The 25,087-nt window shown below is 35.7% G+C and overlaps 1 protein-coding gene and 1 pseudogene across 5 annotated transcripts in view; one reads left to right on the forward strand and one right to left on the reverse strand.

Annotated features, from left to right (window-relative positions):
* Positions 1-25,087, reverse strand: part of MKLN1 (muskelin 1) — a 178,216-nt gene that overhangs the window by 52,224 nt on the left and 100,905 nt on the right. For all 5 annotated transcript variants that reach the window (XM_024737953.1, XM_024737950.1, XM_024737951.1 and 2 more), the window contains exons 9-10: positions 15,062-15,174; positions 5,792-6,004 (exon numbers count right to left, since the gene is read on the reverse strand). In XM_024737953.1, the coding sequence (XP_024593721.1) occupies positions 5,792-6,004; positions 15,062-15,174 (326 nt within the window). The remainder of the gene's footprint in view (positions 1-5,791; positions 6,005-15,061; positions 15,175-25,087) is intronic.
* LOC112394950 (transcription factor BTF3 pseudogene) lies at positions 7,649-8,180 on the forward strand (annotated as a pseudogene).

Below are 25,087 nucleotides of genomic sequence, written 5' to 3' on the forward strand. Positions count from 1 at the left end.
AAAGGGAGCTTCTCTTTCCTTTTGGGGATATTTAAATTTCATTTTGATATAGCTATTCTCATTTGTTATCAGGGGAGAGGCATAAACATCTTTATCTTAGTAGCTCTTTCTTGCATGGCGGACCAAACCAACCCAAAAAGGGACGAAGATACTGTTTAGCTTGATTCTTTCCCATATCTTAGAACAATGACACAAAACAGAAACAATTTTATTCCTTCAGCTTGGTTCTTCCCTGGATAAGATAGGTAGTTTCAATGAGGGTCAATTACCAAATAACAAGTTTTTTTTTTTTGCGTGTACGCGGGCCTCTCACTGTTGTGGCCTTTCCCGTTGCAGAGCACAGGCTCCGGACGCGCAGGCCCAGCGGCCATGGCTCACGGGCCCAGCCACTCCGCTGCATGTGGGATCTTCCCGGACCGGGGCACGAACCCGTGTCCCCTGCATCGGCAGGCGGACTCTCAACCATTGCGCCACCAGGGAAGCCCCAAATAACAAGTTTTAATCACTCTAGGAAACGTTATGTTGTTCATAACAAGTTTTAATCACTGTAGGAAACTTTATGTTGTTCGTCAGCTTATGGTTTCCTTTTAATTTTTAATCTCTGAAAAATGTTTGAAAATCCAATGGCTTATTAAACTCTGTGAGATCAGAGAATCTTTTCCCTCAAGACTTGAAGAAATCTTTTAAGCCTACTCTGTCAGGTTAGGTATATTTAATTTCTAAAAGCAAATAAACAGGACTTCCCTGGTGGCGCAGCAGTTAAGAATCCACCTGCCAATGCAGGGGACACAGGTTCCAGCCCTGGTCCCGGAAGATCCCACATGCTGTGGAGCAACTAAGACCGTGGGCCACAACTACAAAGCCTGCGCTCTAGAGCCCGCAAGCCACAACTAATGAAGCCTGCACGCCTAGAGCCCGTGCTCCGCAACAAGAGAAGCCACCACAATGAGACGCCCACGCACCGCAACAAAAGAGTAGCCCCGCTTACCGCAACTAGAAAAAGTCCGCGCAGCAACAAAGACGCAACACAGCCATAAATAAATAAGTAGATAATAAATAAATTAAAATAAAATAAAAGCAAATAAATAATGGATAGCCACTTATTCCCCACCCCATCCCCAACTGCTTTTTAATTTAAAACCGTCTATTTATTTTACTTTATCACATGAACACAAAATTGGCTAGGGTTAGGTTGGGTTCAAGATAATTTCCTCCTCACAAAATTTGAAGCTATTGCTATAAAGCCTTCTAAGTAACCCTACCTCCTGCCAACCTCCAAAAATGCCTCATGTTAATCTGATCCTTGCTTACCTACAAAGGTAACCAGTTTTCTCTGTAGCTTTTAGGATTTTCTCTTCTTCCTTGGTTCTGAAATTTCATTAAGGAAGTATCTAGGTAGGGATATTCTTTTTTCATTCATTCTGATCTGCACTTGGAATTTCTTTCATTCTGAAAACGATCTTTCTTCAGCTCTGAGAATTTTCTTCATTTTTACCTTGAGTGGTTTGTTCTTGTTGTTTTGGCCTCCATTCTCTTTCTAGAACTCCTATAAGGTGGATGTTGGAACTTCAGACCCTTTTCTCTGTTTAACTTTTCTCTCATAATCTTACCTCACTAATTTAGTAACCATTTAGAGGTATGTCCACACTGCTTTTTAATCTATCTACTGAGATTTTAATTTCACTATCAAATCTTTAATTTATAATTTTTCTATATATTTCCTTTTCATGAATGCAATAGCCTCCTGAATTGCTCTAAGAAATCACTTAAATTTATCTTAAAGACTTCTTCAATTTACATTACAAACTGTTCTTCTTTGTTGATTCTTAATCTGTTGAGTTCAGAACCTCATATCTCATAGTATTAATTATCTTCAAATATTTGGATTTGGGGGTTATTGTTTTAGTCTTCTTTGTATCTGAGAATCCCTATTCATTTGCCTGTTGCAATATACAGTAGTCTACCTCAAGGGACTGGGTAAGGCAAGATGAGACATGATGCTGTGAAAGGTTCTGCAGCAGCTCTACAGTGCCTCTTAGGAGTATTGCTCTATCTGTCCAGCTCCAATGACCACACTGAACACTTGACCTATTAATAATTATCACAGTTCAATGCTACTCAGTCAACCTGGAAAATGTCCTGCTGTTTCATCTCCAACTGATCATCTACTGTTTGCCCCAACTATATGCTTTGAGACTCAAGTTGCTGCTATCTTATAGGTTGTGGTTTCTTCTGGTTGGATCTGATCCTACCTGCTTTCTTTGAGAAATTCCCTCAAATACTTTAAATTCCCTAAGGGCATTCTTTCTTTTTCTACACTATTACTAATATATTCTCTTGTCATTTCACAGGATGTTGGGCAGGAGGAGGGTAAAAATATATGTTCAGCCTGCCAATGATCCACAATGACCCAGGGAGAATGCCAATGAGCTGAGATCTCCAATACTGTGATTAAAGTTTCTCCTGTCATTTCTTGATTAGCTCACATTCCATTTTCTAGCAATTTCCTCAAAATGTGCTTATATTTGAAGGACAGTTTGGCTAGATATAAAAACCCTTGGCTCACACTGTCTTTTCTTTGAATACCTTCTAGATATTGCTCTATTGTCTCTTGGCACTGAATACAGCTGTAGAGAAATCTGATATCAGTCTCATTTTACTTCTGGATCATTTCATCTAGTTGCCCACCAAATGGCCTCTTTATCTTTGAAATTCAGTGTTAGTAATATATATATATCTTAGAGTTGAATGCCTAGGTCAATTTTCCCTGAATTTATCAATATCAGGTCCTCTTATACTATGTGGAATAGGCTTCCTTCTTGAGGAAAGTCTTCTTGAATTTTATGTACAAATATTTCTTCTGTTCCATTGTTTTGGTTTTCTTCTTTAATGTCTCCAATTATGTGTACGTTGGCTCTCTTTTGCCTGCCTTCTCTATCTAATTTTCTGGCTAGCCCTTATATCTATATTTGTTTTCTTTACCTGCCTTTCTTATTTCTTATGACCCTAACCTATTCTTCTTTATGCTCCTTGTAAACTAGTCTTCATTTTTTGAAGTGTTACTATATTTTTCTTCAATTTCTTTCTTGAGATTTACCAGGTCCAGCAGATTTACACCTGCTCCTATTATTTGGCCATCTCATCTGCATTCTTGAATGTATGCCTTGTAGTTTTCTTCAGAGTTTCAAGCTTCATTAAGTCAATTAATTCATGTTAGAATATTGGAATATAATTTTCATCTGCTGTTGCATGAAAGAAAGTTTTTGCTATTCTTTTTCCTTTTATTGTTTTTCTTTAGAGTACTTCTCTAAAGATTTGGTGTTTACTGCTTTTTAGTTTTTCATATTTAAAATGAGCTGAATTCCCCTGGACCAGATAATACAAGGTCCCTATGGAAGTGTGACATTCTTGCTCAAGGACTTCCTCCTCTATTGCTACTGAACTGAATGGCTTCTTCAAAATATGGCACTTCTGTGAAGCCATCTTCTCTAACTATGAACCTCATCTGGTTTAGGGGGCTTCTATCTCGAGCCTTGAGCTCCCCCAGTTCCTTCAATGGACATGCATAAAGAGCCACTGTCCCCACTTGTCATAGTGTTTCCTTTGCTTTGGGAAGATGGTGCTTTCTGATATCTACCACTTATGGGCCTTGCTAGGCACTTTCCACATGGTATTTAACTGACTCCCCCAGTGGCTGCACTGGGTTCAATTTCTGCTCTGCTCATGACACTTCCATTACGATGTACTTCTGCTAAGCTTCCTCTACATTCCCAGTTCTCCCATTACATTGCTGTGAGTTTCAATACAGGTTCTGGGTATTCCAGTTGTTTTTGGCTAAACTTACAAGGAATTGGGAGTTGTGGGTTTTCTTTGGCTTCTGGTTTTGCTGAATATGTGACTTGTGTTTTTTTTAAATCTTTTTGTTTGGTTCTCATTGTTCCTGAAAGATCACACAAAGCAACAACATGGAAAGCTTCAGAACTAAGCTGCCACTGTGTCCTTAGGAAATACAAATGTCTTTGAATTTTAATTTTTTAAATATGTTAAAATTCAAAATGGCAAAGTAACTTTTAACCATATCTTCAGGCCTCTAACTTTCTCACGTTCCTCTCAAATCTGAATGTTAAGTGTCAAATCTTAAAGTGTCACAAACAACTCCAAGTAATTTTTGGAGTAGGTTCCAACTTACAACTTTATTTTCATGAAACAGAACAGAAAATGGAGGCTTATACATTGTGTTAATTGTTCAAGGTCACAGAAGCAGCTGGTGGCTGAATTAGCACTGAAATCCTGGCTTCTTCACCCCTAGTGTTCTGTTAATAACACCTAATGAGTTGAAAACCAAGCATTATTGAACCTAGGCTTCAGGGAACATTCTGTTTTACCAAAGTCAAGAGAAACAAAGGCCCCCACACAAGGACAGCATATGTGCTATACTCAGACTACCCCTAAATTATTCTTTTTTTCAACCTGTAAAAACATAAGCCTCTTTTGGAAAAGAAATTTGTAACCAGTTGGAGGCAAGAAAATAAACTGTTTCCCTAACAACGTTATCTGCTGATGTTCTGTTTTTAAAAGATCAGAAGAAGTCTAACTTTTTTGGGAGTTCTTATTTTCCACATGAACAACACTGAGGATGTCAGCAGAGAAGTGCAAAGCTTTACAGAGCTCGGTTACATATAGCCAGCACAAGTTCCAAATTCAATCTAGGGAGTACTCTGAAGACTAATGTTTTTGATTTTCCACCCACCACATACTCAATAGACATATAAGCCACTCCTCTTTTCCTTACCATTCTATTAAAACTACTTGTTAGTATAAATATGGCAGGAGGAAAGTTTTAAAGCAAAGAATTAACAAAAACTGGTAAAGAAACAATAAATAAAGACTTGGGTTTTAATGTCTAGATATTAGGCATAAGCTAGATTCTGTCATAAATTCTAGCACCACTCCCCATTTCTCAAGTAATACATAATGCTTTGTTCATCAATAGTGTTACAGATTTTTTAAAAGTCTTTTTCTTCCCCATACTCCAAAAACCTTTGGATATGGGTTAAGCCAAGCAAAACTGCCTACAGAATTCAAAGTGGCTACTCTTTTGTTTGAGGTAGTACTGACCTGTACTGAACTGATATAAAATAAGTTTTCAAAGACAGATAACAATGATAATGGGGATGATGATATGACAGCTACATACATATTAATATTTAAATGGTTTAAGAGATTGCTGTATATAGTCTTCTTGTCTACAACATCATTCTAGGACTTCTATTGGTGCTGAATTTAAACTTCATCTAGTACACGCCAAATTCTTATCTGTTTTATACTGAGTTTGTGATTATATACAAAAGTAAATATATTTCACTCGCATTGGAAGAAAAACTCTACATTTCCAATTCTTGAACTCATTATAAAATAATTAAAAATTTTCCAGGAATGTAGAATAAAAAGTTTTAAAAGGGCAAGTTGTTATTGGTATGATTTATGAATATCATAAAACTAAATCTGTTTTTCCTAATATGTATTGCTCCATCTACTCTCTATAAATTTTTTATAAATTAACAACTGTGTTTTGAGATCTTAGTATTTTATTCTGCACCAAACAAGAGAAAATAACTTTTAAAGAATAACTTTATATCTACTGAAACAGTAATTCTTTTTATTATCTGTCATAGGTATTTGTAGTAGAAACCACCAATAGAAAACTCAGCATAACATGTGAAATAAACTCTAAGAGCAACAGTCACTGAGCACTAATTAATTCCACCATACAGTTATCTGTGCACCAAACCTGATGATCAAACACCAGCTTCGGTCCTCCATCAGCAGCAGTATCCTCACTGAGTAACATCCATGTGTTTGTGTCAATGTCATAACGATAGAAATCACTTTTCAGAGATTTGCTGTTCCTCACAGAGGAATCCAAATAACGCCCCAGTGTGTAGATTTGCCTTCGTTGAATGTCAATGCACATTTTGTGACATGATCTAGCACTAGGACCATTCTGTGGAGAGCAAAAAAAAGAATGAAAAGAAAAAAATTCAAAGAATAAATAACAGAAGACAAAATTAAATGCCCTATTTTGTTTACTTTCATGAAAAGGTTTGCTCAGAATCTTGTATCAAGTCCGACTAATATATATGTCCAATACTAGGCTTAAATCTCTAGGGGAAAATAAAAGAAGCAGTAGGAGACACAAATCTTACTTAGAAAAGCTTAAACTCTACCAGGAAAGATGAGATGAACTATTCTCTATTCTATGGCACTCTGTTTATAACACTTATATGGCTTTTACTATATACTCCATTATATTTTAGTCATTTGTGTATAGACCTTAATTCTTTTGTACATGTCAATCTACTTAAAGACACATTTGGTTTTTCAAAATATTTTTGTATGCTTCATCAGAATCTAGCATAAAACAGGCACTCCAAGAATATTTAGAATTTCATAATTGGTAGGAACCTTAATAAAAGTGTAGTTTAATGATCTCCTTTTAAAGATAAGGAGATATAAGCTCAAAGAGGAATGATATCATCCTGAAAGCTAGTAAGCTAGTGACAGAAGCAGAATGAGAATCCAAGTCTTGACTTCTTCATCCAGCCTTTACATTATATAAAATTGACTCTCCTGACAATAAATGACTCAGCTGCATTAAACAACTAGGGAACAAAATGAAGAACAATATATTATCAATAAAAATTAATTAGTTGAGATCACTTGTATCACAGGACAGAATAAAAGGTAAAAAAAGAAAACAAACAACAAAAAACTGTAGTATAAGGCCCAAAAAAGGAGTTCATGAAAAAATAAAAAAAAGGAACTTCAATTGGGTAGGACTGGATTATTTGAAAGAGGGAAAAGGAAAGAGAACTAATATTTGTTAAATATCTACTAAATTCTGTCTATATTATTATTATGTATGTGTGTATATATTTCATTTATCCTTGTAACAACTCCATAAAGAAATAATACCACCATTTCACAAAGTCTAAGTAATCTGTCTATAGTCACAAAACTAAGATAGAGAATCTAAGCCCCAGTGTAACCAAGCCAAACACTGTGTTCTTTCCACTCTTCCAGATTCTTTTCTCCCAAAGATAAGAGAAACAAAAGCAAAAATACACTAAATACAACATGTGGGGTTATGACTGAGATAAAGAATTCCTACCACAGAAATAACAGAGTTGAAGTATAAGGTAGAAATAGAAAGCCTGTGAATGACTGACAGAGGAGAACTGAATGTAATCTTGCAAGCATTAAAAAATTATTATAGGTTTCTAGAGAAGGATATAAAATTAAAAAGCAGTATTATAGGAAGAGTAATCCAGCATTATTTAGATTAAATGAAGGAATAAAAATATTAGACAGGAAGAACAGTTTGATATTAGTGTTATTAATCCAGATATTAAGTTGATTTAAATCTGCAATTTAGTGTTCACACTAATTACTATTTTAAAAATTATTTTTAGAGATTTTAGTGAAGGGAAATCTTCAGCAGATAGGGTAGAAACGTTACTTAAAGAATTTCCGCTCCAGCTGCCACCTTGCGTCCCTGTGTGTGTGCTCCTAACCTCAGCTGGTCTGCCCGAGAACCCCTAAGTGCCAACCCTAGTCCCCTACACGGCCCCATTTCCACTGCAACAAGATGAAAGAAACTATCATGAACCAGGAGAAACCTCGCCAAACTGCAGGCACAAATGCACAGTGGTGGGAAAGGAACTGCTTGCAGAAAGAAGGTGGTTCATAGAACAGCCACAGCAGACAACAAAAAACTTCAGTTCTCCTTAAGGAAGTTACAGGTAAACAATATCTCTGGTATTGAAGAAGTGAATATGCTCACAAACCAAGGGACAGTCATCCACTTTAACAACCCTAAAGTTCAGGCATCTCTGGCAGCAAACATTTTCACCATTACAGGCCATGCTGAGACAAAGCAGCTGACAGAAATGCTATCCAGCACCTTAAACCACCTTGGTGCAGACAGTCCGACCAGTTGAAGGAGACTGGCTGAAGCTCTGCCCAAATAACCTGTGGATGGAAAAGCACCACTTGCCACTGGAGAGGATGACGATGATGAAGTTCCAGATCTTGTGGAGAATTTTGATGAGGCTTCCAAGAATGAAGCAAACTGAACTGAGTTAACTTCTGAAGAAGATAAATCTTGAAGAAGTTACTGGGAGCTGCTATTTTATATGACTGCTTTTTAAAGTTTTGTTTATGGATCTGATAAAATCTAGATCTCTAATATTTTTAAGCCCAAGCCCCTGGACACTGTGGCTCTTTTTGGTTTTTGCTTATATACAATTCATTCTTTGCAGCTAATTAAGCTGAAGAAGCCTGGGAATAAAGTTTAAAAAAGGTTAATAAAGTTCTTTGCTTAGTAAAAAAAAAAAAAAGAAAGAAAGAATTTCCTCTGTAATTAAATAATCTGAAAAACAAGTATCAGGTAAGATATAATGTATCGATGCCATATTTCCTAGAGTGTAAAATCTGAAGTTTTAATAGGAGAATAACAGAATTTCTTGCTTCAGCTTAATTAGCACAAGTGCTATTAAAATGATGAGCAAATTACTTCCTAACTAAGGAGAAAAAGGGAATAAAGATAAGACTAGAAACCAAGAGACTACAGAACAGACCAAAAAAAAAGAGAAAATTAATAAAGTTTTTTTTGAAACATTCATAGAATTATAAACTACTAGCAAGACTAATTTTTTTTTAAAGGGAGAAAATACAAATTGCCAGTATCAGAAATGAAAGCAATACTATCAATAGAAATTAAAAACAAAATAAGGAACTATCATCGAAAAACACAGTAAAATTTGACCATGTAGATAAAATGGACATATTCCTTGGAAAAAATATAACTTATTAAAATTGACACAAGATGAAAGAGAAAATCTGAAAACTTGGATTCATAATTTTAAATCTTTCCACAAAGAGAAGGCCAGCCACAGATGCCTACACTCATAAAATTTATCAAACACTTAAGGAAAAAATAGTATCAATTTTACACAAAATTTTTCAGAAAACAGAGGAAGAAAAAGACCTCCTTTTTTTAAACTTGTATTCTATTCATTCCTAACTTACATATTTTATGAGGACAACATAACATTGAAACCAAATAACAATATTACAAAGGAGGAAGAGCAGAAGTAACATGCAGGTAGCTAGTATATCTCATGAATACAGAAATAAAACTAATCTTTAACAAGACATCAAATAGAATACAGCAATATATAAGAATAATATTTCATAACTACAAGGGTTTTATTTCACAAATGCAAAGTCAATTTTACATTTGAAAATCAATCAAGGTAATTTTCCACATTGAAAGAGTAAAGGGGGAATTCCCTGGTGGTCCAGTAGTTAGGACTCTGTGCTTTCACTGCTGGGGCCTGGGTTCAATCCCTGGTCAGGGAACTAAGATCCTGCAAGCTGTGTGGCGTGGCCAAAAAAAAAAAGTAAAAGAATAAAGGGGAAAAATACACAATCTTATCAATAAATATATTGTAGAACAAGCACTTGATAAACCCAACAAATATGCATCAGGAAGAACTCACAGCAAACTAGGAATAGAAATGAACTTCCTCAATCTGATAAAGAATGTATGAAAATCCTAAATCTAAAATGGTGAAATACAGAATGCTTTCCTGCTAAGACATGAAACAAAATGAGGATGTCTATTCTCATCTCTTCTATTTAATACTGTACTGGAAGTCCAAATCAGTGCAATAAGGCATTAAAAAATAAAATTAAAAGTTATGACAGAAAAAGAGAGTGGAAAGAAAGAAGTTAAAATTGTCTCTATTCAGAGATGACAGGACTATTTGTTTAAAATATCCTAAGAAATCAACATATAACAGAAGAGAAACCGTTAGAAATAATAAATGGACTTAGAAAAGTGACATGATACAAACAAGTTGAAAATTAAAAATGTTTAAGTTTCATTTACAGTAGCATGGAAAAACAAAATACACTGGGATCCATTCAATAAAAATAAAAAGGACCTCTAATCTGCTAACTCCGAGTGCTGGGAGGTAATGAATAAGACTGAAATAAATGGAAATTTAACCCTGTTCATGGATTAGAAGGCTCAGTATCATTAAGACATCAATTATCTCCAGATTGATTTATAGACTGAATACATTTCCAATCACAAGTCCAACAGTTTTAGAAACTGACAATATGAGTCTAAAATTTATATGAAGATGTAAAGGACCTAGAAGAGTCAAAATAATTTTTAAAAAGAAGAACGAAAGTGTCTTACATTACTTGACCTGAAGGAGTGTCATACTGGAATATGAATAGACCAAAAGATCATGGAGCAGATTAGAGTGTCCAAAGAGAGACATATACTTATATGCTCAATTGATTTTTGAGAAAGGTGCCAAAGCAGTTCAACAGGGAAAGAAGACAGGGAGCGACCAGAACTCTCATAAATTTCTGGAAGGAATATAAAATAGTACAACCACTTTGGGAAAAGCTTTAACAGTTTCATCAATGGATGCTAGAAGGGCAAAAGTTTGATGAGTAACAGAATATTTTCATAGTCTCAAAATGTCTCCTCACAAATTACCTATTAATATGGAGTGGGAAATCTGGTGAGCACCCTTCTTAACCAAGTGATCAAAGCTAACATCAGACAAACTGGCATGATGTGCCTGTCTCCTGACAGGACATACTTAGGAGGACCCGATGTCCTCCACATGGCATTCCTGCTAAAAATGCTTAACCTATATCCAATCCTGGGGAAACATCAGACAGATCAAATTGAAGGATAGTCTACAAAACAATTGCCCTGTATTTTTCAAAAATGCCAAGGTCAAGAAAGACAAAGAGAAGTCAAGGAACTGTTCCAGACTAAAGGACACTAAAGAAACATGACACTGAAATGTACTGCATGATCATGAATTGAGTCCTGGGTCAGGGATAGAGGTTGGGGGTAACAGTAAGATACCTATAAAGGACATTACTAAGGCATTATTTGGGTAGCTGTTTATATGTGAAAAGGGAATGCGGATTAAAGCAGCAGTTCTCAGTGCAGTCTGGGGTCTTCAGGGATTCTACAGGTATTTTCATAACAATACTAAGATAAAAAAATGTGTCTTTTCACTCTTACTCTCTTATAAGTGTATGTGATATTTTCCAGAGGCTACATGACTTTTGATATAACAACAGACTGAATGCAGAAGCAGATATGAATCTTGCTGCCTTCTATTAAGTCACAATTCAAGAGATTTAGAAAACTATAAAACAGTGCTACTTGATATATGATGGTTGTCTCAAGGAAAAGCATTTTATGCAATTGTTTGAGCTGCAAGCTGACGTAGCTGCTTTTTCCAGGAAACATGATATTTACTCAAAAGAAAACTAACAATCCAAGTACGGTTATTCAGACATTTTCTGAAAAATAAATGAAGTAAGTATGTTATCCTTGAAGAAAAACAACTGATAAAATTTGTTGCCAATAATAAAATGCATATTTTTAAGCAAATTTAGAATTTTAGAAAACTTCTACCTGACACTGCCATCTTGACACCTTCCCAACACTTAAAAGATTTTTCTAATGAGAGTGATCATATGTGGTTTGGGGGATACTGTATAATAATATGTCAACATTTGAAGACCTGCATAACTCAGGGAACCAATATTTTTCAGGTGACCAACACACTGAGCAAAAAAACAAGCATGGGTAAAAGATCCATTCAAAGAGCAACACAGATCAGTGGATTTTAATGTAACAGAATTACAAAACATTAGCTGATATGGTTTCAGAGACTACAGTGCAATTATTTTTAAGAAGCAAACAACAACTTGTCAATTTGGGGTATAAGATCAAAAAAGTACATGTGCTATTATATTAAAAGGCTACTATTAAAATAATAGTTTCCTTTCCAAGAATGTATCAATGTGAGGTCCAATCTTCTTCATATATCTCACATAAAACAACATGTTGCAAAAGATTAAATGCAAAAGCACATATGAGAATCTAGCTGTCTTCCACTAAGCTAGATATTAAAGAGATCTATAAAAATGCAAAATTAAAAATACAATTTGTCTTGAACTGATAAAAACTTACATGCATATCTACATGAACATTTAAAATAATTATTCTAAAAACTGAGCCATTCTATTATCTTTCAATCTACTACATGAGATATTAGATACATTATTTAGTCTAAGTAAATTAAAGTGAATTAAATTTATTTTGGTTTTTCTATGTGATTCGATATTTTTATAGATTATACTCCATTTAAAGTGAGTATCAAATAACGGTTGTATTTCCCTGTGCTGTACAATATATCCTTGTTGCTTAATTATTTTATACATAGTAATTTTGCTTTTTAATTGCATATAATACTTTTAAAACATATGCACTGGGGTATCATCAAACAATAAAACTTGTACTTACTGGTGTAAAAAACAAAATGAAACTCTGTTCAATTTTGGAAGGAATGAGCATTTTGCTGGAGCCATATATCCTCATTCACTTCACTGCTGGATCAACAAAAGATTTTTAGGTATTTAAATGAAGAAAGTAGTAATAAATTATAATAAATCTGAATTCCAGTACTGGATCACTACTTTACTTATCTCTATGGACTTCAAAATAACAGAAAAAAAGTATTCTCATCAAAATAATTTCTGTATGTTCCCAGTACTAGTTTTAAATAATTATTAATTGCATTCTAAATATAACTTAGAATATTACATTAACATTACTTTTGAGGACCCCTGTAATCCATCGCCCCTTCCTGCCAAAACAGCCACTCTCCTGAATTTTGTATTTGTCATTCCTTTTCTCCAGCATTAATTTTTTATTTAACTTATCTGAACTATTTACTCACTAAAGAGTAAGCATATGATCCACGCCTGCCTTAAGGAATTCAGAGTCTCCATAGGGAAACAGAAATGTAAACCAATCATTATAGTAACCCATTCAAGGAATGTAAGGGGTTAAGTGTTCACACCTAAGGAAGCTTCTAATTCTGGTTAGGGAAGTCAAGAAAGGCTTCAGAGGAACTGGAGTCTGAACTGTGTTTTAAAGAGTAAGTAGGCATACACTACATAAAAGCTGGGTGCACGGGAGGAGCAGCCTCTGTTAATTCCAAACTGGGAAAACACTATTACAAAGAACACAGGTGAGAACGTTGAATAATTCTAGCAACTATAAGTATGGCTAGCACATAAAGTCAAAAGATGAGGCTAGAAAAGTAGATGGGGACCAAATTATGATGAGAAATTTGAAGTTTTTACTCTAATCAAAAGGAACTAAGGTAGATAAACTTCATTATTGTTGTTGCTGTTATTACTCACACTTCCCTGTATCTATGCCCTTGGATAGTGCTGCCCATCACCCAATAACTGTGGATTTGGTCACATGACTTCTTTTGGGAAAATGGGACAATAATATATCTAATTGAGTGCTCATGTCTACTTCATCCTCCTTACAGCCCTGCCCCTACACGAGAACAAGACTCATGCTAGCCAACAGGAAGGTGAGTGGCTATGTAGAACAGAGCCAAGTAGTCTCGGAAGCTAATCTAGACTAGCTGACAGTCAGCTGACTCCCAGCACGTGAGTGAGCCCAACCAATCTACAGACTTGTGAACAGAATAAATGCTTATTACTATATGCCACTAAAGTTTTGTGGGTGCTTGTAATGTAATATATGGAATGCAGTAGATAACAGAAACAGGGACTGAAGCTAACCATAGGGTTTAAGCAGAGGTGTCACATAGCCATATGTTGTTTTTTTTTTAAAGACTGTGCTAATGAATGGACAATAGACCTGGAGATCAACAATGGAAGCAAAAACGTTTAAGAAAGAAACCACAAAGTTGGAATTAGTGCCAAAAGGAATAGAGAGGAAGAAACATCTGAAACGCAATACTGAGTGCTAGAACCAGTGGAACTTTAGGCCCTAATTAGATACCCTCAATGAAGAAGAGGGAGGATTTCAGGATGAACTGTAGGCTTCTTGCAAGAATAATTACAAATAAAACTAAGATTTAAAATAGTTTAAGAGAAATCAGATATGTATTCTTTTAAGATCTGTCTTTATTTTTGTTGAGGATAAAAATAATCATTTCAGAAAATGGTACTTTAATATTGAAAAGGCAAAGGCCATTTTCACAGGGATAATAAATAGAAATCAGAATTTTAAGATCTCTTTAAAAAGATAAAAACTACCCAAATGATTAACAAAGGAACACACCAAGTAAACAAGAATCTAATTTCCTAAGATTAAAGACATAGCACCAGATTTTTAAAAAATGGCCTTCCTAGATTAAAATCAGTGGTTTTGAATTAGGTCTTTTCCTCCCCTTTTCATTTGCTACTACTACTGTTTTGTTTTAGTTTATTTTTCACCTTGTAATCTGAAATTGCTTAGAGGGAAAAGTACAATAAAAAATTCTATAATGATTAAAAAAATAATATATGAATATGTGCTTTATATCAGGGTACAATTAATTATGCACTTATATAATTCAAAAAATTAAATAAAAGAATGCCATAAATCCAAGACATCCTATTCACTATGGAAAAGCTTTATGTCTATATGTATCAATAGACAGACTCACACATGAATACATACATACAAGTTTAGTTAAAAATAAAATATACATCATTTGTGAAAACTGATAAGATAGTCAAATAGTGAGGGGCCAAAATAGTAAGATAGTGAGGAACCAAAAGCACATTTTTCCAGAGGAAATAAAAATAAGATAAATGTTCAAAATAAGAGTAGAGGTGACAAGAACATAAGAAAAATAATAGTTACACAGTTACATTTTAACTAAAGTGGTTAAAAACTAAATTACATTAGATACCCATTTCTATTTATCGCTATAAAATAGATCTGTTCATGTACCAATAGTTGAAGAACCAGGTATAGAAGCTGGAATGCAAGAATACTTAAACCAAACTTGTCACCACAAATTCTTCTGCTATCACTGCTGATAGACATTTACAAAGAATACAAATCATTCAGAAAAAGAAGTGTACGACCACACCCCTATCGTAATACAGATGGATGAAAAGTCTGAGAACTTGCCTCTTTCTCAGTGTCTCTAGAGATACATGTCCATTGGTTCTCTTTCACACTGTACGTCCAGCAGTCAGCAAGATCTTGTGTTCCATCCCAGCCACCAAACAAATAAACAGTCTCTGTGAAAATTAGAAAAATATGTGCAAAAAAAATAAACTTAAGAACAAAATTTAAGTATAGGCACCAAGATCAAGCCATTGCTTCTAAGATCATTTAAGAAGGTACATCTAAGTAAACTTAAAAATGAGATTTTTAAACTGGTTAACATTCCAAAATAAATACTAGTATTTCCTAAATACAGGCATACGGAAGGGCTGCTGCAGAACCACTATCTTGAGAGATTTATAAATACAAAGGTAACTAGGAGGCATCCCCTAAGATTCAGATTCCATAGGTCCTCAGTGGGTAAAAAGAGTCAGTACTTTTAAAGTGTCCAGGAGGAAGCCTGATGTGCAGCCAGTTTAGGAGTTTCTGTGTCAGGCCACAAAAAATTTACATTTACCAGCTTCTTAACAAAGCAGCTTCAGATAGTTAAAAAAAAAAAGGGGGGCGGGGCTTCCCTGGTGGCACAGTGGTTGAGAGACCGCCTGCCGATGCAGGGGACACGGGTTCGTGCCCCGGTCTGGGAAGATCCCACATGCTGCGGAGCGGCTAGGCCCATGAGCCTGCGTGTCCGGAGCCTGTGCTCCGCAGCGGGAGAGGCCACAACAATGAGAGGCCTGCGTACCGCAAAAAAAAAAAAAAAAGGGAAAAGAAAAAAAAGAAATCCCAAAGAAATATACAGTGCAAAATATAATATAATGCTATCTAGGTACTTCTGAAAAAACTTCACATTAAAACTGTTTTCTATTACAATACAAAAAACAATGGTTAAAACTAGCTGTGAGTTAAAGTTAGATATCTTAAGAATAAAGTGATGCATAGCCTTGATATTCCCATGGAAACTGGGGGAAATTTTTCCAAATATATTATGGTAGATTTAACTCCTCAGAAATAAACTTTTGGGCTTCCCTGGTGGCGCAGTGGTTGAGAATCTGCCTGCTAATGCAGGGGACACGGGTTCGAGCCCTGGTCTGGGAAGATCCCACATGCCGCGGATTAACTAGGCCCGTGAGCCACAACTACTGAACCTGCGCGGCTGGAGCCTGTGCTCCGCAACGAGAGGCCGCGATAGTGAGAGGCCCGCGCACCGCGATGAAGAGTGGCCCCCGCTTGCCACAACTAGAGAAAAAGAAATAAACTTTTAAGTCATTCCAGGTATCTTGAGAATTTGGTTTCTTCTAATTCTGAAATGTCTATTATACCTATGGACTTTATCATGTGATAAAACATTTGCTCCAGTGAAAATTTTTACCTTTCTTTATAAAATAATAGTGCCTTTCCTTTCTTCAAATATTTCTTCCCTTTGTAAATATCTTATGTCTACTTGTTATAATGCCTACCATTTTTTTAAGTTAAATATAATACATTACAGGAAAACTATAAAGCCATCTACTCTCTGACATGCCCTAGGCCAATATATGCGGAGACTGTCATCTAAATTACATCCCATCATGAAGGGTTGAAATGCACCTGGAAATATTGTAACACTACTTAAGAAAATTCTTGCCATTCATAGAGATGTCTTATAAGAGATTTTTGTCATATTTTCATATAATTTCAAACTCTAAGTGAATTTTCTAAGTGAAAGAACCTAGGGGAAATTAAAACAATGCTTCTGGGCTTCCCTGGTGGCACAGTGGTTGAGAGTCCGCCTGCTGATGCAGGGGACACGGGTTCATGCTCCGGTCCGGGAAGATCCCACATGCCATGGAGCGGCTGGGCCCGTGAGCCATGGCCGCTGAGCCTGCGCGTCCGGAGCCTGTGCTCCGCAATGGGAGAGGCCACAACAGTGAGAGGCCCGCGTACCGCAAAAAAAAAAAAAAAAAAAAAAAAAAAAACAATGCTTCTGGATAAGAACAGACCACTGGAACAGTTCTAGCGCTAACTGGGTAAACAGGTATAGGTCACTTAACTTGCCTGGGTCCTGATTTTTTCATTTACAAACTCTCAGTGTGGTGGTAAAGTTCTTCATATATAAGTTACATGAAAACATTCTGAAGGGTGTCAAGCTTGAACAGCATTTCTACCTTTAAAACATGCACATATACACAAAATACTTTGTAGATACTAAATACCACTGATGCAATAAAAACAGTATTATTGTATGTTTCCATGTCTAACCCAGTACCTAGAACACTTTTGGCTCTATATAAATGTGAAATAATGGAAACTATTAAAAAACTGCCATCTCTCAGAAGTATAAAACAATCCATTATCATTAGTTAAGTAACATTCTGTTTCCCAAATGGCACATAGTAATGCCCAGATACTGAGAATTCTACAGGAAAAAAATTATTTTCATCTGACTTAAAAATTATTTGTCAAGGCCTCACTATAAATGCAATTAACCTCATTAAATTCTGAAGCCTGGAGAGGGAGGGGGTATATAACTAAAATAGCAATAGCAATTGACCTTTTGTTTTACAGTGTTTCTGGGCACCCTTTGGATAAGGTTACCCTGGTTCACTAACTTTAATAACCCTTCCTCTTGGGATCTGGGTTCTCAATGTTCTTTCTGAAAAGCAGGTCTCTTTGTACGCATAAATTCTCACAGCAAAGAAAACCCACATTTCCACAACAGCCTCATTGATAGCTGAGCAAAATAAAATCTGGCACAGAGCAAGCATCCCAATGGAATTAATCCAAGATGTCATTCTTGTTCGTGAATGCTCTGTGGTCCCAGTTAAAGTTTAATAGTAAAACTGAATGAATCAGATGGTAACAGGACCTTTTGACATACCTGAATGAAATGTATAACAAAATTTTAATTAAATCATTTAATCATTTAAGTTAAATCATTCAGGAATGAAATATTATCCAAACACCAGCAAAAATATTATTTAATGCATAAAGGATATCAAAAACTTTTAAAGATTATAGAAATAATCAGACAAAACTGTAGTGAGAAGAAAGTAGAAAAAAGAAAATGCTATTATTTGCAACATGGCAGTAGCTTGGTTTACGATGTCCACTCTCATGCTTATAGGTTATATAACAATTCAGGCACATCCCTAGGGCAGTATAATCCTCCTCATGCAGCAGCCCTTTCTCTGTATTTTTTCTTAAAGGAGCACAGGCTACAGAGGCTATTTCTCTCAGACTCACTGAAATGTTCACTCAACATTTTTTGAGTACTAATCTGAATTGGCAAGGCACTTTAGAGAATAAAAATAAAGAAGACATCATCCCTACCCTCAACGAGCTTACAATTTAGTGAAGAATATAAAACAAGTACATTAATCACCACAATGCAATGTAGACTCAGTGCCGTAAGAAAGGTAAAAAAGCACCATGGGGGTTCAAAAAAGGGAAGAGAATATACCAGATTGAGGAGACTCAGGAAGATTTCATGGTGACAGTGGTATCTGACCTATGCATCAGAAAGTGGCTTTGCTGGTAGAATGAAGGAAAGAGAAGAGGACTTTTCAAGCAGGGTGAAAAGTAAAACAAGGGTACAGAGACAGAAAAACACACAAAAAGTGTTTTAAAAGACACAGAATCTAAAGTCAGGCAGATCTTGGATGGAACTGCAGCTCTATCACCACAGCTGTGTGACCAACACCAAATTCCCTAACCACTGGTTTCCTCAGCTCTAAAATGGCACAGAGTACCTATCTCCTAAAGCTACCATGAGAATTAAATAATGCATGCACAGTGGTGAAAACTGTGTGGTGAATAAACACACTGTTCATTTTAAAAGAACAAAAAAAAGTAGTGGAGTGGAGGTAAGTTAAAAAGACAGGTAGTGGCCACATCATGAAATGGGTTAAATGACAATATAAAGGTTTTGAACTCGACTCCACAGACAGTACAGTATTAAATAGCAACAGAAGATTTTAAGCAGAGATGTGACATGGTCAGATCTGAACTTGCAGCATATAGGACTTACTGAAAAGGAGGAGCCAGGGAAACAGAAAGATCGGAAATAAAGTGACCAATAATAGCCTGTGTTCAAGATATCAAACCAATTTCATTCTCAGAGACTAAATGAATCAATCACCAATCAATCAATCAGTTATTACTCAGGCCACAAAAGCTAAAATGCAACCAGTCTTTTTTACAGGTCTTTTTTCGTATCAGTACTAAATAACCCCTACAACTACTTACTACCAATAGTACTAATCTATAAATCTTATATACACTAAGAAAAAGGTAGAAATGTTAACACATCAGTATCTTCACACCATTTTGCACAAAGAAGCAGGCTTTTTATTTTATGAGCCCAACTGCAATATCTATCCTCCTCCTCTGATTCTTAGGGGTAAATCAGACTATGCTGATTGCATAATCCTCCACAAGATGGCACACTATTTTCGTAATTAAATCCATCCTTCCACTTTGAAATAGTATAGAATGCATATACTATGCACTGACATAACATGGGCCCAACCTTAGATAAAATTCAAGTGTCAAAAAGAAGAGGTAGGTGGAGGGTTACTAGGCTTGTAAAAGAGGTTAGCTTAATTCCTAGTTTAATGTAGACCCTAAGAGAAAAACAAATGAAATTAAAAAAAAAACTTTTAAGAAACACAAATTTATATTCAAAATAAAAATGAACCCTGTCAGGACATTTAGTTTAAGAGTTTAATCCTTCTGAAAGTGTAGTTAATAGGACATTAGATTGACATTAGAATTTTTGAAGGGAAGAATAAGTTAGAAGGGGAAAGATATTTTATATGCTCTTTAACCTTACCTTCTTTAGCCATTCCCCTGAACTCTCAAAACCCAGCAGATTATCAACTGGATTCATCTGTCTCTCTTTTTAAAAAGAGCTATATTTCTTTCTTTTTTTTTTAATTGGTGAATTTTTGTGTAGCTTTTTTTTTTTTTTAGTTAATTAATTTATTTTTGGCTGCGTTGGGTCTTTGTTGCTGCGCACAGGCTTTCTCTAGTTGCCCTGAGCGGGGACTACTCTTCCTTGCAGCACACGTGCTTCTCATCGCTGTGGCTTCTCTTGTTGCGGAGCACGGGCTCTAGGCGTGAGGCACGCAGGCTCAGTAGTTGTGGCTCATGGGCTCTAGAGAGCAGGCTCAGTAGTTGTAGCACACGGGCTTAGTTGCTCCGTGGCATGTGCGATCTTCCTGGACCAGGGCTCGAACCTGTGTCCCCTGTATTGGCAGGCGTATTCTTAACCACTGTGCCACCAGGGAAGTCCCGAGAGCTATATTTCTTACATAAGGCTATGATTACAAAACTAGAGACTGATCTTTTGGGTGAATTCAACATATGGTTGTAATTTCCCTGCTAAAAGGTTGTATTTTCTGCCTATGACAATATACTTTGTATTAGGGCTATATTTTAGAATTCCTTTCTAATAACTGTATGAAAGAAAAAAATTCGTGTCATATGTAGCTACAGAAATACAGCCATATGAATATATTTGTATTTAAAAACTAAAACCCATGTTTACCTACTTTCTTCAATAGCTTCTTTAAAGAATATCAAGAAAAACCATTATGTGGCATTAAAAAAAAAAAGAAAGCATGTTACATATAATTGGTACAGTCAGAGAGGTTCAGATTTCCACAGAACGGTTCTTTCAAGTGACAAGCAACTTCTTTTATAGATACCAAACACTGGGATTTTGCCTAAATCTTACTACCTATTCTGCTTGAGAGAGAGAAAAGGGCTGGTACCGTAGGTTCTTAAAATTCAATGAGAGTTGAACAAAGAATTGCCTGGTACCATGGATATTTTAAGTTTTCATCTGGACAGACTTCCACACTGAAGCAAAACAGACATGCCTTTTTCTCTATTTGCCTTATTTTACCCAGAGTTGAAACCCAATTCAGAGTTGAATAACCTAAGTAGAGAAATGCCAGGTATAGGAATAAATCAGTAAAATTGACATACACTCCCAAGTAGGACAAAATACTACATTCCTTCTCTACTACATTCAATACAATACTACATTCTTCTCTGGTAAGAATAATAGAATTCACTTAGGATAGAAGAAAGCTTTGAAAAATCAGAGTAAAATTTATGCCACCATGTACTTTTTAAAATGGTGAGTCTATCCTTAGAGCTGTAGCAAAATGAAAAAAATATCTACAGACTGAAAAAGGAAAAGAAAATTCAGGGACTATTAATTTTTAATATTTAAGAAAACAAGATAAACGAAACACTGGGAAGCAATAATTGCTTCGAAATACAAGTCACTTTAAAAGAAGCTGAAATGAGCTCTATGAAGTTTCAGTCTAGTGAAATACCTGGCACATTGGAAGCACTCAATAAATGTTAGCAATTATTAGGTCAGCTATTGTTCCTCACTCTTTATATCTGCAATAGCTTTTAATAAGGATGTAAAGGAATCAACTATGTTTTTCAATTTCACTTTATGCTATTTTATAAGTGAAGTGATATGCTTTATTAGTATTTATGTATTTAAAATTTGCTGAGGTCTCAGGACTTAGCCCTCACAATCTACTGTATTTTCTGTTTTCACCTATCATACCTGAGATTTTCACTGTATCTTCCGCATTAGAAAACTAAGAACCACTATAGTAACAGCAGCAAAAACATGGGCTTTGGAGCCAGACAGTCCTACAGACCTGTGTTCAAATCCCAGCTCCACAGCCCTGGACACAGCACGACCTATTCTGTAAAATGAAGGTATCTACCTTTTCAGTTGTAAATGAAACGTATGAACATATAAAAGTGCTAATCGCAACCTCTACATGTAGTAGGTATTTAATAAATATTATTACTCCTCAGGTTAAAAATAAAAAGTTTTAGTCTAGTGAAGATGTTCTTAACTCGTTGATGATCTGAATTCATGGATTCTCTTCCAGAAAAATGTACATACAAAGAAAATTTGTATATAACTTCAACAGATTAAGAGCCCTTGCTTAGGAAACCTTCAAATTGCATATTTAAAATAAGGACTGGGCTTCTCTAAACTGTATTTCACTACTTAGGCACCAACCTTATAAAGACAGAACTTCCAGTTTCTTCAAATTCTACTTAGGGAAAGTCACTCTACTACTAAATTAACCTAATCCTTAACGAAAAAGTTCTTAAAATGAATTTTAATATTGTTTCCTAAAAATCTAAAAGTATATTTATCCTTTCCTTTCTAAAACATATACAAAAGATGAAACAATTATACCAAAATACTATTGGTTAGTTAGAACGTGGAATTATGAGTGAGATATTTTTTCCCTCAACACAGCACTGCTTTTCATGTTGTTTTAAATTGCTTTTCAAAAATTTTTCAATTGTTTAAAAATATTTCCACTGTGAGATTCCGTCAAAAAAACAAACACAAAAGAAAGATCTCTAAATTTACATCAAATTCTCTCAGCAGAACTAATCAGTATATATTTGTAGATTAATATAAAAATACATATTATATAAATAATATATATTGATACTTACATATAAGACATTATTTCATTTAACTCTCACAGCAACTTAATTTATTATTCCTGTTTTTATTGTCATTATAACTCATTCAAGATCAAACAAAAAGTCGGTGGTAAAGTCAGGATTGAAATCCAGATATGTCTCTCTCTCTCTCTCTCACACACACACACTTCCTTCCCACACACTCAACCTCCAACCACTATATTTAATTGTTATATCAGTAAGCCTGGACTAGAAAAGGTTCTTTCAGAGACTTAACAAGAAATACAACTTTGAAGGTAATTAAAATCAACCTGATGATAGCAGTTATAAGACTCTGGTACATAAATGATAAAATAAAAGTATATGAAACCACCTTGGTAAATTATGCTATTAATAATTTTACAATAGAAGCAGAATTTCTAGAGAAAAAAATCCCAAAGATATCCCAGATTCTGCTCCTACTCCTATTAAATTCAGAAAGCACCGGGCTTCCCTGGTGGTGCAGTGGTTGAGGGTCTGCCTGCCGATGCAGGGGACATGGGTTCGTGCCCCAGTCCGGGAGGATCCCACATGCCGCAGAGCGGCTGGGCCCGTGAGCCATGGCCGCTAAGCCTGCACGTCCGGAGCCTGTGCTCCACAACGGGAGAGGCCACAACAGTGAGAGGCCTGAAAAAACCAAAAAGGGAGAGGCCGGCGTACAAAAAAAAAAAAAAAAAAAAAAAAAAAAAAAGAAAGCACCAACTGTTACCCTAAAAAAATGCAAAGTCTACATAACCTTTAATTTTTCTACCTAGATTCCAAGGTAATAAGAACTACAGCTTTAAGGAAATATAGTCTATATACTAGAAAAGAACAAACAGAATCACCAGAAAATTTAAATATATTAGAGTATAACCAATAACATAAATTCACCTCAGAAAAATATTAGCATATTACAACAAATGACATCATGACACAATCCAGTCATCAAGGTTTAAAGCAGTATCAGAGTGTAGTTTCCAAGTAAATATTTTTCTTTCAACTCGAAGGAAAATGGATTTTAAAATTTTGATTCAGGGCTTCCCTGGTGGCGCAGTGGTTGAGGGTCCGCCTGCCGATGCGGGGGACACGGGTTCGTGCCCCGGTCCGGGAGGATCCCACATGCCGCAGAGCGACTGGGCCCGTGAGCCATGGCCGCTGGGCCTGCGCGTCCCGAGCCTGTGCTCCGCAGCGGGAGATGCCCCAACAGTGAGAGGCCCGCGTGCCGCAAAAAAAAAAAAAAAAAAAAAAAAAATTTTGATTCAGTACAACAAATATTCAGTACACACTTACTCCATACCAGGCTTTGCGGCCATAAAAATAAATAATGCAAGATTCTTGTTATTCCCCTGTCAATAAGAATATTGGGGATGGGAAGTAGAAAGGAGAAAGCTGAATAGAGAGGAATGGGATACATAACACCTACACAAGCAACTCTAAAACAATCTGGAAATCATTATAGTAAAAATAATAGTATGAACAAAGTGCTATGTAAATACAGAAAGGGAAATGATTATTCTGCCTGGACCTGTCTTCCTGAACCCCAAACAATATATCTAACCGCTTACTTGACATATCTATATACTTGAATGTCTAACTGGTATCTCAACCTGTCTAAAAACAAGTTGCTGAACAACCCACCATATTTAATCCACTTGCTTTACCCATCTTAGGGAAAGGCTATACTATTTTCCCAACTACTCAGGTCAAAACCTTGAGTCATTCATTACTCGTTTCACTCACACCTCATATCCAATCCATCAGTAAATCCTGTCAGCTGTATGTGACATCTTCAAAATACATCCCAAATCTGACCAATTCTCAACACTGTGATCACCACTCGAGTAAAAGCCAATGCTATCATCACTTCTCTGGTAAGGAACTGCCTCGTTAAAGGTCGCTCTGCTTCTGCCCTTCACCCAATTTGTTTTTTGTTAAAATGCAAAGTCAGTAACATTTCTCAAAACCCAACAATATTTTCCTTTAATCATCTCACTATGAGTAAAGGTTAAAGTTCTTACAAAAGAACTCAACACAACTGCCCCTCACTACCTCTCTGACTTTATCACCTTTACTCTCTTCCTCACCCACCTTATATCTAGCAACAGATAATCTGGGAAAAAAACAAGAGTAGAGGAAAGGTGGGCAAGAGTTTACTTTGGAAACACTATTATTTCAACAATGAATACCACTTACACAGAGCAAGGAATTTCATTTGAAATTTTATATGAATACCAGCAGTATTTACTTACCATGTAATGTCAAAACTTGAGAAATATTTAACCCTTTAAAAAATATATAGGTAATGAATCTTCCCAATAAACTCCACAAAGGCAGACAAAAATATTACATACCATTTCAAGAGTATTATGGGCCTCCTTAAAGCCCATTCATGAAGCCTCATCTAAGAAAACAAGGAAATACTAAAAAGGATAGAGCATGGTGATAGAAAGGAATATAGATAGCAATGGTTAACTGAAACAAAAGAGTCGGAATGCCAGGGTATGGCAGTTACTAGACTTTTGAATGGCATTTTAAAAATTCCTTTTGTTTCCTCTTGATATA

This window comes from Neophocaena asiaeorientalis, unplaced genomic scaffold, assembly GCF_003031525.2.
Source record: "Neophocaena asiaeorientalis asiaeorientalis breed wild unplaced genomic scaffold, Neophocaena_asiaeorientalis_V1.1 scaffold364, whole genome shotgun sequence".
Lineage (NCBI taxonomy): Eukaryota > Metazoa > Chordata > Mammalia > Artiodactyla > Phocoenidae > Neophocaena > Neophocaena asiaeorientalis.